The sequence below is a fragment of the Halichondria panicea genome, chromosome 4 (assembly GCF_963675165.1).
Source record: "Halichondria panicea chromosome 4, odHalPani1.1, whole genome shotgun sequence".
In the NCBI taxonomy this organism is placed as follows: domain Eukaryota; kingdom Metazoa; phylum Porifera; class Demospongiae; order Suberitida; family Halichondriidae; genus Halichondria; species Halichondria panicea.
In genome coordinates, this window is record NC_087380.1 from 7,359,369 (window position 1) to 7,374,286 (window position 14,918).

The window sequence follows — 14,918 nt, forward strand, 5'->3', positions numbered from 1 at the left end:
CTTAGCAGCTAACTAGAGCTGTCACTGGCTGGTATCCCTTCAGGCATGCATGCCAAGCCTCTGATGCTTTTAGTTTAAATACTGGCCATGCAAGTTTCCGTGGTGATAATGTGATTCAGTAGAGTACATGCACGCTTTTTTAGGCGGACCACTATAGTTAATAGGTAATGTTGGCTAAAAAGGATTGGGATTGGTCCGTGCATGATGCATCTGTCTGAGTACGTAGTGGGCGTGGTGGTGAACACCTGGGGGAGAACAGTGCCAGCCAAATGGCCAGGCATGTTCAATCTTCTATATTTGCCAACAAGTGTAATAATTCTCCCCCTGCCCACAAACACACGCCCCAGGGCTATAAAACTGAGGCCCTCAATTGCTCTGACAGTTGCAAGAAGTTCTTCCAGCACTATACAACAAAAGACCGAAAATGATCAGGGGACTGTGTTTTGCAGTGTTCCTAGCAGCAACTTGTGCAGGTAATTTACTCTATACAACTGTATATAGAGTCTTTCATATGTACCACCTTCTCTCTCACACACACACAGTTACTACTGGCCAAACGGTGGAGTGTTTTGATGTGTGTGGAGCGGCTGCCGTTAGTCTTGGAATTAATCCCTCACCTGCCGCATGCTGTAATGGAGGTGGTACTGGATTTATCGACCTGAGCAATGAGCCGGCCGGCTGTTTGGAATGCAGCTCTTTGAGCAGTAAGCCCTGTTCAGTTACCTATTTCCCACCTCACCTCCTCCCTCTAGTACTTTCCTTTCTTTCTCACTCTCTATTATCATTATAGCTCTTGTAACTATTATATTTTTGTTATCCCCTCCCTTATTACACAGGCCTCACGGTAGCCCTAGGATTGTCCACCTCAGAGCTGGCTGTTGGCATGGACGGCTCCATCACTTGCTCAGTCACGTCCGAGGATACGAATAATCTAGTGGCAAGTATTCAACTAGTGGGCCCTGATCGAAACATCATCATGGAAGTTAATGATACTGACAGTCTCACGTTTAATTTCTCGCCGCTCCAAGTGTCAGATATGGGAGAATACGAGTGCCTAGCATCTGTGACATCACCTGACTTTCCCAGCCTGCCCCCCATTCCCGTCACCGGGACCATCGACATAAACATACCCAGTGAGTCATGTCATTCATTAGTGCTGTGCTGTACACATACTGCAGCGTACTTAACTATAGTGCATGCATGTGCATTATGCAGCTAGTATATACATAATTATACATTGAAGTATAGTGTACACAAAAATTGCATCGTTGTAATTATTATATATTGCCTTGTTCAATTGGTGCATGTACTGCATGTACTGCATATCTGCATGCTTGTTAGACTATAAGCGTCTGCATGAGGCGCTCACTACCCGTATTACTAGAATATTTTGCTGGTGAAAATCCTTAATTTGCGAATGAGCCAAATCAGCAGAAAAATTGACCCTTTGCTATCTATCCATTAATTTGCAAGGATCGTGTGTAATTACCAGGTTTTACAATTTTATTTTTTGTGAAGTGATCAACGCTCGCAACGTTCGCATTATATTTGATGCTCACTAGTATAATACGGTATATTGATGTTAATTCTCTCCTCCCTATGCAGCACCGTCTGGTGTAGAAGTGACAATTATAGCTAGCTCCAACACTCCGCTCGCTGGTCAACCAGTCACCATATCGTGTGCAATCGCTGCCGAAGGGCAGAGCATCCAGTGGGTGGGGCCAGACGGGCAGGTGATAATGACAGGGGGTGGATTCACTGTGGGGGATACTATCTCAGCAGGGGGTATCACTAGTAGTATCCTCACACTACCGAGTGTAGCCGAGAGTCAAAGTGGACGTTACTCTTGTGTGAGTGACCTCGGTAACATATCCCAGAGGATCGATGTGATGGGTGAGTGACATACAGAACAATGATGATGTATTATTACCGTGTATATAGCGGGTTGTTTTCCCGTATTTATAGCATTAATCTGAAAATTAAAACTGCGAAATTATTTACATAAATGTATCAAAATAACGCAGTGGTCCATACGGATTTTATACCTGCTATATTATATACGGTGTACTAACGTTTAATGTCCTATACTGTATAGCGCAAAATTTTCGCGGACTTCATGGGTTAGCAATTGTCCTACACTAAATTAGTCCACGAAAATTGTTAAAATTATCTGCTATATATAACGTGCAAAGATTAAAGGCGTGGCTTCCGGTAAGCAGTCATTCCACGAACATTGTGAAACCGAATGAAATGCTTTTAGAGGCCATTCCACGAAAAAAAGTTCGCGCTATATATATTGCTGCATGTTAATTATTAATTATGCACTCTCTTGCAGTTCGTGGTCCGATTATAGACATCGTGGAACCCAGCGAACCTACAATGGTCGGTGAAACATTCATTTCAAAGTGCACAGGGACGGCTCCACCCGATATCGAGGGTGGTATGGTGTTTGCAACGTGGGTGGATGAAGATGGCTCTATACTGGCTGCCAACTCTTCCGTGGATGAGGTTTGTGTTACCCTCGTCATTAGCCCCTTTGTTCCTGGGAGTGAGGGAGAGTACCGCTGCGAGGTGAGGAGCTGCTCTGAGTACATCTGATATTGATTTTGATTGCCTGTTTTTCTTCGTGCAGGTATTCTACACTTCACCACTGGTCACTGGTAATCCCGGTAGTACTGGGATTTTGAACATCACTCAAATGTTAGTTACTCAACCACCGCTAGTGACCACTCAACCACCCCCAGTGACCACTCAACCACCACCTGTGACAACTCAACCACCTCCTGTGACAACTCAACCACCCCCAGTGACCACTCAACCACCACCTGTGACAACTCAACCACCCCCAGTTACCACTCAACCACCCCCAGTTACCACTCAACCACCACCTGTGGTTACTCGACCCCCTGCACGCAGTGAGTGCTATTATAGCAGTGACAAAGAGAAGTGTATGTGTACTATGCCAATGGCTAGTTATAGCTATTCAAGTTAAAGCATTAATTTTTACTACTGATGCTATAAATTGATATTGGAGCCGTTGCTAAAGCACGTGATTATGGCAATACGTATTATAGTGTTGCCATGACTATAGTGGATACGTAATATCTGGTGCCCTTGTTTTTTTCAGATGAATGTGAGCTGGGAATTGACAATTGCAGTAGACGGGAAGTGTGTCGAGAGCATGGCAATGGACGATGGAAAGAATGCACCAGGGTTGCTATGTGTATGGACACAGCTGAGGGATTTACGTGTTCTTGTACCCCAGGATTCATGGGGGACGGTGTCACTTGTCAAGGTGGGTGGGGTGGGTGTGGTCATGTACAATAGTTGATTCTCCCAGTGTTAAATTCATTCCTCAGACAAATTTATTCCCTAGACTGTTGTTGTTGCAAATGCCATTATAGTTATTAGTGTTTGGCAATTCTATTGCACTTCGCTAAGGTGGCGGGTATATGTATATACTATGTATCTATTGTACATGCACAGATGTGAATGAGTGTTCTCTTGGCATTGACAACTGCCACAGAGAAGCAGACTGCATCAACCAAGAGGGGTTGTTCGATTGTCGTTGCCAGGATGGTTTCCTGGGTGACGGTATCAACTGCTGTGTCAGTGAGCTCTCACTCATAGCCCTGGTGCAGGAAGAGGAGGGGTCAAAGACAGGATCAAATAAGTCAAGGAAGTCTAGATCTAAGAAGAGAAAGGGGCGTTCCGGTGAGTTAAAGTGTTGTTGATTATTGTAAATGTATTTCCCCGCTGACTGAAGCAACTATTATAATATAAGCGCATTCCTAATTCAAACACACGCACGCATGCACACATGTACACACCCCAGCTCGAAAGTCAAAGTCCAGTAGCTCAAGGTCCAGTAGCTCCTCATCCTCCAGCTCATCATCCAGCTCATCCTCCTCCAGCTCATCGTCCAGCTCTGACAACAACGCAGCAAGTAATTTAAAGACCATTGTTGTGTTACTGCATCTTGCCCTCCCCACCACCTATACAGGTATTGACATAGAGCCAGCGTGTATGGGGGTGCTCGAGCAGTTCAGGGCAGACTCTAGCAGTGACACGAGTAGATCTGGAAGTTCCTCTAGCAGCGACACGAGTAGATCTGGAAGTTCCAGTAGTAGCTAAAACTAAGAGACACCATTAAACTGAACAGTTAGGACTAACATTGATTAACGATGAATTGTGATTTGCAATTTTGAGAGAAATAACAAATAAATATTGCCACAATAATAAACTATCTATAGTGATCAATCATTGTTCTCAAGGTCAGAGAGTTCATTGCTTGTATTCGGTAGTGTCTTGTAGCCACCGCCCTGTACAGGCCCGGGGGGTGGGCTGGGGGGTGGGCCTAGCTTCTTGTATAGCAATAGAATCTCCAGGAGCATGGGCACATGGAGGAACAGTAGGATCAGCATCGCCAGGAACATTCTCTTTTGCATACCCTCATAGGCTGCATCCACTGCATGTGCACGCACGCATGTATGGGGAAGATAATCAAAGGACGCTCTACACTAGTACTAAATATACGGTGATGAGAATTTTGAATTCTTGCAGCTAATTAAATGCTCTATAGATATGTACACACAATTGACTCACAAATCAGTGGTCCAATTCCACGAGCCGCAGAATTAACAGCGGCCGTAGCACCTCCAAGTAACCCCTGTAATTATATATATACAGGGCAATACCATAAACACTAGTACTGCAGACGATGTATGTACGCACGCACACACACACACACAGGGCAATACCATGCACATTAACAAAGTTACTGCATACGATGTACGCATACAGTGACACAGGGAAGTACCATAAACAAAGTTACCGTACTATACACATGACAACGCACACACACAGGGCAGTACCATAAACACAGTTACTACATGACAAAGCATACACAGGGAGCATACCTGAGACTCCACTCTCACTTGAAACGAGGCCATTGCCATGAGTGACACCCATAGAATAGGGAGAGACGCCATTATTGTACTAGTACCCAGTACAAACTGCCAGAAAAAAAGTGTTTGGCCCACCCCTCTGCAAATCGGCTGACAATCTGTGCACTCTTTGTGTGTAACGGACGATGACGGTATCCAATGGCAACTGCTCACGTTAGCGGCCTCACAGTTGTGTTTGGAACGGTTATATGTACTACCAGATAGAACGGTTAACTCTTGAACATGAGCCAACTCAGTGGTAGCGGAGGGTTCAGAGTACAATATGCAGAGAGAGAGGGCTAGGGGGTGGTGTGCTGTAGAGAAGGTGTCTAATCGTGTATTGCACCGGAACTTGAGGGACAGTTCGGTATTAGCCCGCCATGTTTTGGATGGTAAGTGTTCGGTACTAACAGAATAGTTAAGACAAAGTTGGCTGCTATTGCAATAATCACAACTCTCAGTTAAAGTACAGTTCATTTTGACACCAAACGGAGCGATTTCAAATCCACTGATGCTCTGATTCAAGGGAACACTATTCTTATTATGAGAAGTGTTTAATATTTCCGGGTGGTGGAATGGACTCAGTTGAGTGCAGGGGTCGTATGGAATGGACTGCCAGTCAGCTGATAGTATACAAGCGACGAAGGTCATGATGATACCAATGATGGCTATCAACTGGTTACTAAGGGCCAGTCGCTGAAGAATCACCCTGCAGGATTGTAGAATTTACGTATTTAAATAATTAATTAACGCTTACAGAGTGAGCACACCCCCCAGGTAGGGGACGGCCAGTGCCAGGAAGTAGTAGGAGGAGTCCCTCTCATCAAAACCAAACGAGTCACTGAGTACAGGATTGAATAACGTCTCGAAGTAGCCAAACCTCAGAGCAGCTACTACCAGAAACAGTAGGAGCGTCACGACTATGTGAGGGGTGGGGTCAAGGAGGAACAAAACACTGAAACATGACTGCAAAACATAAAATTGATGTGCACACACATTGTCATGTGATGGTGATAAGTAACACATGTAGCTAAAAGTATTGTTATAGTACATAGATCGAGACCATTTTGCTACATACCAAAACAACTGAAATTTGCATAAAAGCGCATGCAAGGCTATAGCCTTCAGCTTTTGTTGGAACGGTCATCCTGAGAGCTACATATACGTATATAGCACCGACACCACACCACTATTAATGTAGGATATGAATAATCCCATGAGCCCATTGTTCACTCCACTCTTGACTTCCTCCGGACAATGACAAGAAGTTTTGATTTGGCTCCAACCGCGACAGCCCGCCTCCCCTCGGAAGAGAACCAGTTGCAGCAACAGTAAGACTGTTCCCATGACTATGTTGTACCAGGCTATGGCTCGGAATTGATCGATGGGAAACTGGGCAAATATAACGGCAGCACCTGTACGCAAACATAGGTCAGCTGACGGTATAATAATACCAACAAGCGAGTGAACATTATACAGTACCTTTACTTCCTCTGTACTACATGTACATGCTCTTGTACCTATGACCAACTCTTGTTACGTAGTAATACTGATTGCAGTATAACTCACCTGGACCTACAACGAAGCCAATAGCCACACCCACAGCCTGAGAGGAGAACACGTAACGCTTAACCTTCTCCACTGATCCTCTGTCTAGCTCCACCCCCCTCAGTATACCCACATACTCCTCAGCGCTCTTTGCAGTGTATCCGATACTAAGCGACCATTGTGCTCCAATGAAATAGCCAGAGAGAAACTTTGAGATGAGAATCAACCAGCCCTTATAAGTGACGGCATAGAGCGTGAAGCCAGTGATGTGCGTGACTAGGCTGATGGCAAACAGGTGCCAATACGGGACACAGTGAACGAGGAACCCACTAACAATGGCTCCAAATACTGAGCCAAAGTTGAAGACAGCGATGAGCCATGAGTAGAATGACTCGGACTCACCCATACCAAACGCAGTCTGTAAGTAAATGAATGGGCATACGGATGCAATGATAATGGTGATATGATGGTATATACTGACAGTCAAGGGTCCTAGGGTACAATACATTATTATAATAGGGCTGTGTTTACATTAACACTGCTTGCTTGCTTGCATTAAGTCATTTATATGTAGTACTCATGCACGAGGGATGTAGTACTCATGCACGAGGGACGTAGTACTCATGCACGAGGGACGTAGTACTCATGCACGAGGGACGTAGTACTCATGCACGAGGGATGTGCACGTTTCTTATTGCTGGTGTAATATTTCAAGGATAAATATTTAAGGTTATAGACCAATCAGATTGCAGGATTCTACCCGACTGCATTGTGATTCGCCACGCATCAGTTTCTTTAATACTAGCATACGTATATATAAGGTGGGAGGCATAATATTTTTATTGACTGCATCCTGGGTACCGGGTATAATATCAATATCAACCCAGGTAGAATTGCTGCATCTTGGGTAATATCAATATCATTCTAGGTATATGCAATGTACCACATTTCTGAGTGATATTGATATCACGCAGGCATATGTTACTGTATTTACAATCCTTTGATGTCTGACCACACCGAGCAATCAACACACTTATATTAGTTGACACGTGCATGTTAAGTATTCATTAACCACGGACCTCACTCCATGAAGAATGGTTGTCCTTGTCAGCAGGAGGGTTGATGACAAACTGATGGAACGATGACGATATGGAAGTGTTGCTGGTAGTTGCTAGGACCGACAATGCCGCTACAAACACCCAGTTCATTCGCAGTCGCCATAACTCCCTCACACCACTCTCATCACCACGGACACACTCTGAAGGAAATAGACAATTAATTAAGCAGACACACGCAGCATGACGTCCAATATTATAGCTAGCTATTAATAAATGCAGCTCAGAACAGGTATAATAAAATCTAGCAACATGCAATAATTAGTTATTACAACACTTTCTCTTTAAATTTGTACTTCTACACAGCCTGGCTATAATTATAGTATTATTAAGAGTTCTACTCTTGCTATATTATATATACAGTGACTCTTAACTCACCACATGCCCAGGGTGACATCTTTATATAGAGCTAGGGTTGTTTTGATGATGAGAGCAGAAATGTTTTATGAAGTGTTTTGCATAGCTCTCACCTAGTCATGCAGATAGCATATCATTAGCTATAGTGCAGCATGAGTGGGAGGAAGGAAACCCATCGATTACCCATATTCTGGGTAATTTGAAGCGCATGCGCACTATCACCCCTGCAATAGGTACCAGGCCGTATTTTAATGCGGCCTGGAATCGAGGCTAGGCTAGTACATACGTATAATACTCTCCGGTGCTGCTTGTGTGACACACCCCCATCCACAGGCTAGGCGTTCCCAGGCAGATTTTTTTCTATTATTACAGAAGCACCAATACGTTATTTTAGAGACAACTCGGCCTGTGGATTGCCAACGTGGGAAATTGCAGAACCTCCATAACGACCATAGATTAAAGAGGTTGTTTTCTCGTTAAACATTGATAGTGCACATATGCCCACTGCACAGAGAAAAAAGACGTGCTGATTTAGCACAGAAAACCGTGCTAAACGAATGTCTCCAGTTTTAGCACATTTGCACATGTGCTAAACAACCTAATGTGCTAAACTGGCACATGTGCTAAATTCTAATGTGCTGAAACATCTGTGCTGATTGTATTGTGCTAAATTAATTTCAAACATTAAAAACAACAATACATCAATTCAGTATTAAAATTGTATCTAAACAAACGATAAGGATTATACAAAAGTGAAAGGTTTCTTTTAACATGCAAGTCTGCACTCAGTTCACTGCAATTGCAAGATACTGCCTTTGACTTCTCAGCATCACCTGCATGCGTGAAGTAGAAAAATATGTCACATAAAAGCCAGTAGAATTATAACCAAGTATAAGAATAACTAAAGTGTGTATAGATTAGGTACATAACATCAGTCATAGCATGCATTGCGATGAAACTTATAATTATTATGGGGTGAAATAAGAAAAGTATTTGCTGTGATTCATGACAAATGCCGAGTGCATGAAAAAGTACATGAGCCAAAAGCAAAGAATTCTAGCTACAGAAAGAGTCATATAACACAGGTAAGACCAAGAGGAAGAGTACGCAACACTAATAGTCTGTACACAGGAGGCAAACTCACTATTGCATGTAACCACAGTCACTTGAGATACAACAATAACAATAACAATGCTGATAAGGAATAGCAATGAATAAAATTAGTGGTAATCATTCATGCAGATTAATTTTAAGATTTTACAGTTTATACAACAGCATGTGGTTGTGACGTAGTTAGACAGAATGCTTACTACGGTTAGTGGAGTTGCGTACTCTTCCTAATGAACTCTTAGTAAGACATTATAGTCGTTGTTACACACAATTAAGTTTGCGAGACTATGATAATGCAAATGAGTTCTTGTTGTGCTATTATAGAGCAGCATCAATATTCGGGCCCATCAATTATCTCGTACAGAGAGCAGATTGAGAAGTTGTCTTCTACTGACAATACTCGTTGTAAGGGCTAAACAACAAATATAATCCACTACAAGCCTTCCCTTAATTGTCAGAAAAGAGCTGCATATAAAGCTTAACCCGAAACGATATAAAAGTTTAATTAAACTGCGTTGTCCTATAAATTATTATAATCAATAGAACTGTTAGCTTAAGAAGAACAGCTACAGCTGCAAGGCCGGGCAGACAATGTGCCACCAGTGGCAGTATAGATTTGCATTAATTAGGAGGGTGTGTGGCAATCAAAAATCGTTTTGCGCACAAGGAATTTGGGATTTCTGTAGCAGCAATTTTTATCAATTATGAACTTACAAAGTGGTAAATATAAAGTCCCCGTTCCGTTTATGTAGTACGTGCATAATACACTGATACAGCGCAAATTAAACACTAAAAAGGACGTTCAAGATAAGAGCTTTTTTCTGTTGTTAAAATTATATTGGTCACCCATGCAGCTATAGTTATCATGACATTTTGCAGTTTGCTAGCTTTGTATTATAGCTACATGTAAGATAGCTATAGCAATTATGCTAAGATTAAAATAGTGCGGTGAATGGTGCGTTATATTTCTTTGTTAGATCTATGTAGAACTATAGGCTTATAGCTAAGCAAAATTTAGCTGGATATTATGTTACTAGAGGATTGTCGCTTTGTATTCAAAAACACAGCACACCGCATTTGTAAAGTGCAATGGTATATAGCAATGGTACAGTAAAATACGCTTTTAATACAGTACTTATCAAAATGGAAACACTACGTACTATGCAAACGGAATGGGATATTGACCGCTGTATACGTATATAGACAGATAACTAAGTCAGATAAGTATGGTATACTGTTGCAATTGTTTTTTTGGGCGAAGCCACTATACCTAAAACATTGTGGCAATACAGCAGCATAATAATACATACCTCCAATTGTGTCGATACTTTACAGTGGTCTGGTCATACAAGGGTGTCCAGTATAATGCTCTCTCCAACACGTGTCACTTTCAACATCATCCTGCAATATGTTTTTCACATCAATTCTTACAACAATAATTAATTATATAGCACCTTCAAAAAAGTACGACCACCATTTTGAAAGAACTTTAGACGTGAGAGGGAAGTAGGCATATTTTTGCGAATGGCGTGGTTTCCCTCCGGGCAGTTGGCGTCTCACAACTATAATGTATATACACGTGAAAAGCAGTAGATCTAGTATGTACAATAATTATAAATCAATAATTATATTGAAACATAGCATCAAGTATGTACAGCATATAGCTAAGTAACTAGTCTAGCTACGATACTCGAGGTGACTAGGATTGTCTCTTTGTTTGTTTTTTTTGCAAAATGTATACTTGCAATGTGCAATGGTAAATTGCAACGCTTTTAATACAGTGTAAACGTACTGGCGTACTACATAAACGGAACTTATATTGACCGCTTACTGCATCTATACAATAATAGTGCAACGTACGCTATGACAAGTACAGTTGAAAACAGCAGTGGTTCTTGGTCAGACATGCATGCAATGAAACTAAGCTTTATGTGTTAACGAATAGCTATAGCGCTCCAGACATTCACCGGGACCAGAGTAGTCTCACAGTAAAGAACTGTGAGTTTAAAATCCTGTATGACAACCAGGATTTTAAAGTAGAGCGGGAAAATATAAGGCATTCTTAAAAAAAAAGTCAACTGCATGTTATTTCAATACCCTGGTTAGTATACAGGCTATGGATACTCAGTCAATTACTAATACCTGAATGCAAATTTTAGGGGGGGGGGGGTTGGAGCCAGAGGGGATACTCCCCCTGTGTACTGTATGACACCCGGTACCCTGGTACAATTGGCACAATAATTATTATACAATAGCTGTGCAATTACATTGTACAGATGCTCACAGATGCTCCCTTGTGTACTGTATGACACCTGGCACAATACAATAGCTGTGCAATTACATGTACAGATGCTCCCCTGTGTACTGTATGACACCTGGTACAATACAATAGCTGTGCAATTACATTGTACAGATGCTCCCCTGTGTACTGTATGACACCTGGTACAATACAATAGCTGTGCAATTACATTGTACAGATGCTCCCCTGTGTACTGTATGACACCTGGTACAATACAATAGCTGTGCAATTACATTGTACAGATGCTCCCCTGTGTACTGTATGACACCCTGGTACAATACAATAGCTGTGCAATTACATTGTACAGATGCTCCCCTGTGTACTGTATGACACCTGGTACAATAATTATTAATTATTAATTATTACCCGAGGCGCGTGGGCGGCCACGGGTATAGTAGTCTGTTGGTTTGTTACCCGAGGCGCGTGTGGGCGGCCACGGGTATAGTAGTATGTTGGTCTGTTTGTTACCCGAGGCGCGCGTGGGCGGCCACGGGTATAGTAGTATGTTGGTCTGTTTGTTTGTTTGTTTGTTTGTTTGTCACAGGTATATCTACTCACCTGGATGCCACAGCGCTGCGTTTACAGCATAGATAGCCTTCACAGAACAATATCTTGATTTAAATAGTGGCAGATTTTGATGTTAAAGCTTCTTTGTCGAGCAAAAGCTAAGAAGCTTGAATAAGCTTGTGACTAGGTCTGCTTACCTGGATGTTCTAGCACTGCGTTTACAGCATAAGTAGCCTCCACACAACAAGTTAGTACTTTTGATAGTGGCAGCTTTCGGTGTTAAAGCTCCTTTGTCTAATAAAAGCGAGCAAAATGTAGCTTGAACAGAACTTGCACATGCGTTACTTATAACTGAAGTGATCCTGTACCAAGAACAACGGAACAGGGTCACTAAAGTAGAAAGCTGTATATACCAGGAACAATGGAACAGGGTCACTAAAGTAAAAGCTTGAATTATAGCATAGATAGTAGCTCCTGCTGCTGGCTGGGATCCTACTCCATGCAGAACCTGGAGCCATACTTCTCTGAGACTCCAGGCTTCTTTACTGTGATCCTAATCCACAGTGCTATAGTACCACTACCTGTTCTCAAATGTTTCAGCATGCCTCCAGTCTGGTTTAGTTTTATTGCTCCTGAGTTGCTGTGCAAGTCCTACATGATAACAACATCACTATATGCACTGCATTATATTTCTGGTTTCTTTTTAATCATGTCACCAGCCGAGGGTTTGCACTTTAGTGCTCTAGGTTTGTTTGTTAACCCGATGCGCGTGGGCGGCCACGGGTTATAGTAGTCTGTCTGTTTGTTTGTTTGTAACGAGTATATCTACTCACCTGGATGCCATAGCGCTGCGTTTGCAGCATAGGTAGTCTTCACACAACAATATCTTGGTTTAAATAGTGGCAGATTTTGATGTTAAAGCTTCTTTGTCGAGTAAAAGCGAGCAAAAGCTAAGAAGCTTAAACTTGCCACGTGGCCTTGAGTCAAGGTACGGGATCACTTCAGCTGAAAATACGTAGTCAAGGCTTGATTATGTATTTTCAGCTGAAGTGATCCCGTACCAGGAACAATTGTCAAGAAAGTAGAATTGTGACTGGTTGTTGACTGACTCTGGATCCTATACGTACTCCAGCCTGGAAGGAGCCGTGCTTCTCTTAGTCTAAGACTCCAGGCTTCTTTGCTGTGATCCCAGTCCATAGTGCATGTCTCATGCATGTACGTTGTTAGTTTAGTTTTATTGCTCTTGAGTTGCGCATGCTAGTCATACATGCTACATGCACTTGCATTATCACTCTTCTGGTTTCTTTATTATCACGTCACCAGCCGAGGGTTTGCACTTTAGTGCTCTAGTTTGTTTGTTTGTTTGTTTGTCACAGGTATATCTACTCACCTGGATGCCACATCACTGCGTTTACAGCATGGATAGCCTTCACACAACAATATCTTGATTTAAATAGTGGCAGATTTTGCTGTTAAAGCTTCTTTGTCGAGCAAAAGCTAAGAAGCTTGAATAAGCTTGTGACTAGGTCTGCTTACCTGGATGCTCTAGCACTGCGTTTACAGCATGAGTAGCCTCCACACAACAAGTTAGTACTTTTGATAGTGACAGCTTTCGGTGTTAAAGCTCCTTTGTCTAATAAAAGCTAGCAAAATGTAGCTTGAACAGAACTTGCACATGCGTTACATATAACTGAAGTGATCCTGTACCAAGAAAACGATGGAACAGGGTCACTAAAGTAGAAAGCTGTATATACCAGAAACAATGGAACAGAGTCACTAAAGTAAAAGCTTGAATTATAGCTCCTGCTGCTGACTGGGATCCTACTCCATGCAGAACCTGGAGCCATACTTCTCTGAGACTCCAGGCTTCTTTACTGTGATCCTAATCCACAGTGCATATTATCTAAAGTACCACTACCTGTTCTCAAATGTTTCAGCATGCCTCCAGTCGAGTCTGGTTTAGTCCTGAGTTGCTGTGCAAGTCATGGCATGATGATGATAACAACATCACTATATATGCACTGCATTATATCAGTCTTCTGGTTTCTTTATAATCATGTCACCAGCCGAGGGTTTGCACTTTAGTGCTCTAGTTTGTTTGTTTGTTTGTTTGTCTGTTTGTCACAAGTATATCTACTCACCTGGATGCCATAGCGCTGCGTTTGCAGCATAGGTAGCCTTCACAGAACAATATCTTGATTTAAATAGTGGCAGATTTTGATGTTAAAGCTTCTTTGTCGAGCAAAAGCTAAGAAGCTTGAATAAGCTTGTGACTAGGTCTGCTTACCTGGATGTTCTAGCACTGCGTTTACAGCATGAGTAGCCTCCACACAACAAGTTAGTACTTTTGATAGTGGCAGCTTTCGGTGTTAAAGCTCCTTTGTCTAATAAAAGCGAGCAAAATGTAGCTTGAACAGAACTTGCACATGAAAAACAAATTTGTTATTGGCTGCACCTTGGGTAATATCAATATCATTCCAGGTATATGCAATTTATCACATTTCTGAGTGATATTGATATCACGCAGGCATATGTTACTGTATTTACAATCCTTTGATGTCTGACCACACTGAGCAATCAACACATTTATATTAGTTCACACGTGCATGTTGAGTATTCATTAATCACGGACCTCACTCCATGAAGAATGGTTGTCCTTGTCAGCAGGAGGGTTGATGACAAACTGATGGAACGATGACGATATGGAAGTGTTGCTGGTAGTTGCTAGGACCGACAATGCCGCTACAAACACCCAGTTCATTCGCAGTCGCCATAACTCCCTCACACCACTCTCATCACCACGGACACACTCTGAAGGAAATAGACAATTAATTAAGCAGACACACGCAGCATGACGTCCAATATTATAGCTAGCTATTAATAAATGCAGCTCAGAACAGGTATAATAAAATCTAGCAACATGCAATAATTAGTTATTACAATACTTTCTCTTTAAATTTGTACTTCTACACAGCCTGGCTATAATTATAGTATTATTAAGAGTTCTACTCTTGCTATATTATATATACAGTAACT

At 42.1% G+C, this 14,918-nt stretch overlaps 2 protein-coding genes and 1 long non-coding RNA gene across 5 annotated transcripts; 1 reads left to right on the forward strand and 2 right to left on the reverse strand.

Annotated features, from left to right (window-relative positions):
• The first annotated feature begins 312 nt into the window (after window positions 1–312).
• Window positions 313–4,243, forward strand: LOC135335243 (protein HEG-like). The gene is made up of 10 exons (XM_064530670.1): window positions 313–473; window positions 543–704; window positions 837–1,133; window positions 1,606–1,893; window positions 2,336–2,571; window positions 2,633–2,915; window positions 3,128–3,295; window positions 3,487–3,714; window positions 3,836–3,946; window positions 4,004–4,243. Exons 1-10 carry the CDS (start codon window positions 425–427, stop codon window positions 4,132–4,134), a joined length of 1,953 nt encoding a protein of 650 aa, XP_064386740.1. The 5' UTR covers window positions 313–424; the 3' UTR covers window positions 4,135–4,243.
• On the reverse strand, window positions 4,160–8,149 carry LOC135335242 (uncharacterized). The gene is made up of 8 exons (XM_064530669.1): window positions 7,988–8,149; window positions 7,574–7,752; window positions 6,516–6,912; window positions 6,150–6,361; window positions 5,704–5,867; window positions 4,920–5,655; window positions 4,606–4,669; window positions 4,160–4,468 (listed from the first exon to the last, which is right to left on the reverse strand). Exons 1-8 carry the CDS (start codon window positions 8,004–8,006, stop codon window positions 4,257–4,259), a joined length of 1,983 nt encoding a protein of 660 aa, XP_064386739.1. The 5' UTR covers window positions 8,007–8,149; the 3' UTR covers window positions 4,160–4,256.
• Window positions 8,150–8,648: 499 nt separating this feature from the next.
• On the reverse strand, window positions 8,649–13,239 carry LOC135335248 (uncharacterized). Of its 3 annotated transcripts, none has more exons than XR_010394472.1 (4): window positions 12,716–13,239; window positions 10,531–10,638; window positions 10,387–10,477; window positions 8,649–8,799 (listed from the first exon to the last, which is right to left on the reverse strand). It is a non-coding gene; the product is annotated as an uncharacterized LOC135335248 (long non-coding RNA). The 3 variants fall into 3 exon arrangements; XR_010394473.1 differs by lacking the exon at window positions 12,716–13,239 and adding an exon at window positions 12,080–12,234; XR_010394471.1 differs by lacking the exon at window positions 12,716–13,239 and having other exon boundaries at window positions 10,531–11,791.
• Between the last annotated feature and the right edge of the window lie 1,679 nt (window positions 13,240–14,918).

Excerpts from the sequence above, each read along its gene's own strand:
- LOC135335243 (XM_064530670.1), top strand. The coding sequence starts at position 425 with ATGATCAGGGGACTGTGTTTTGCAGTGTTCCTAGCAGCAACTTGTGCA. Across the intron at positions 1,134-1,605 it reads CATCGACATAAACATACCCA|CACCGTCTGGTGTAGAAGTG; the intron begins GTGAGTCATGTC and ends CTCCCTATGCAG. Across the intron at positions 3,296-3,486 it reads GGACGGTGTCACTTGTCAAG|ATGTGAATGAGTGTTCTCTT; the intron begins GTGGGTGGGGTG and ends GTACATGCACAG.
- LOC135335242 (XM_064530669.1), bottom strand. Across the intron at positions 4,670-4,919 it reads AAGTGAGAGTGGAGTCTCAG|GGGTTACTTGGAGGTGCTAC; the intron begins GTATGCTCCCTG and ends ATATAATTACAG. Across the intron at positions 4,469-4,605 it reads TGGAATTGGACCACTGATTT|TGGATGCAGCCTATGAGGGT; the intron begins GTGAGTCAATTG and ends GTGCACATGCAG.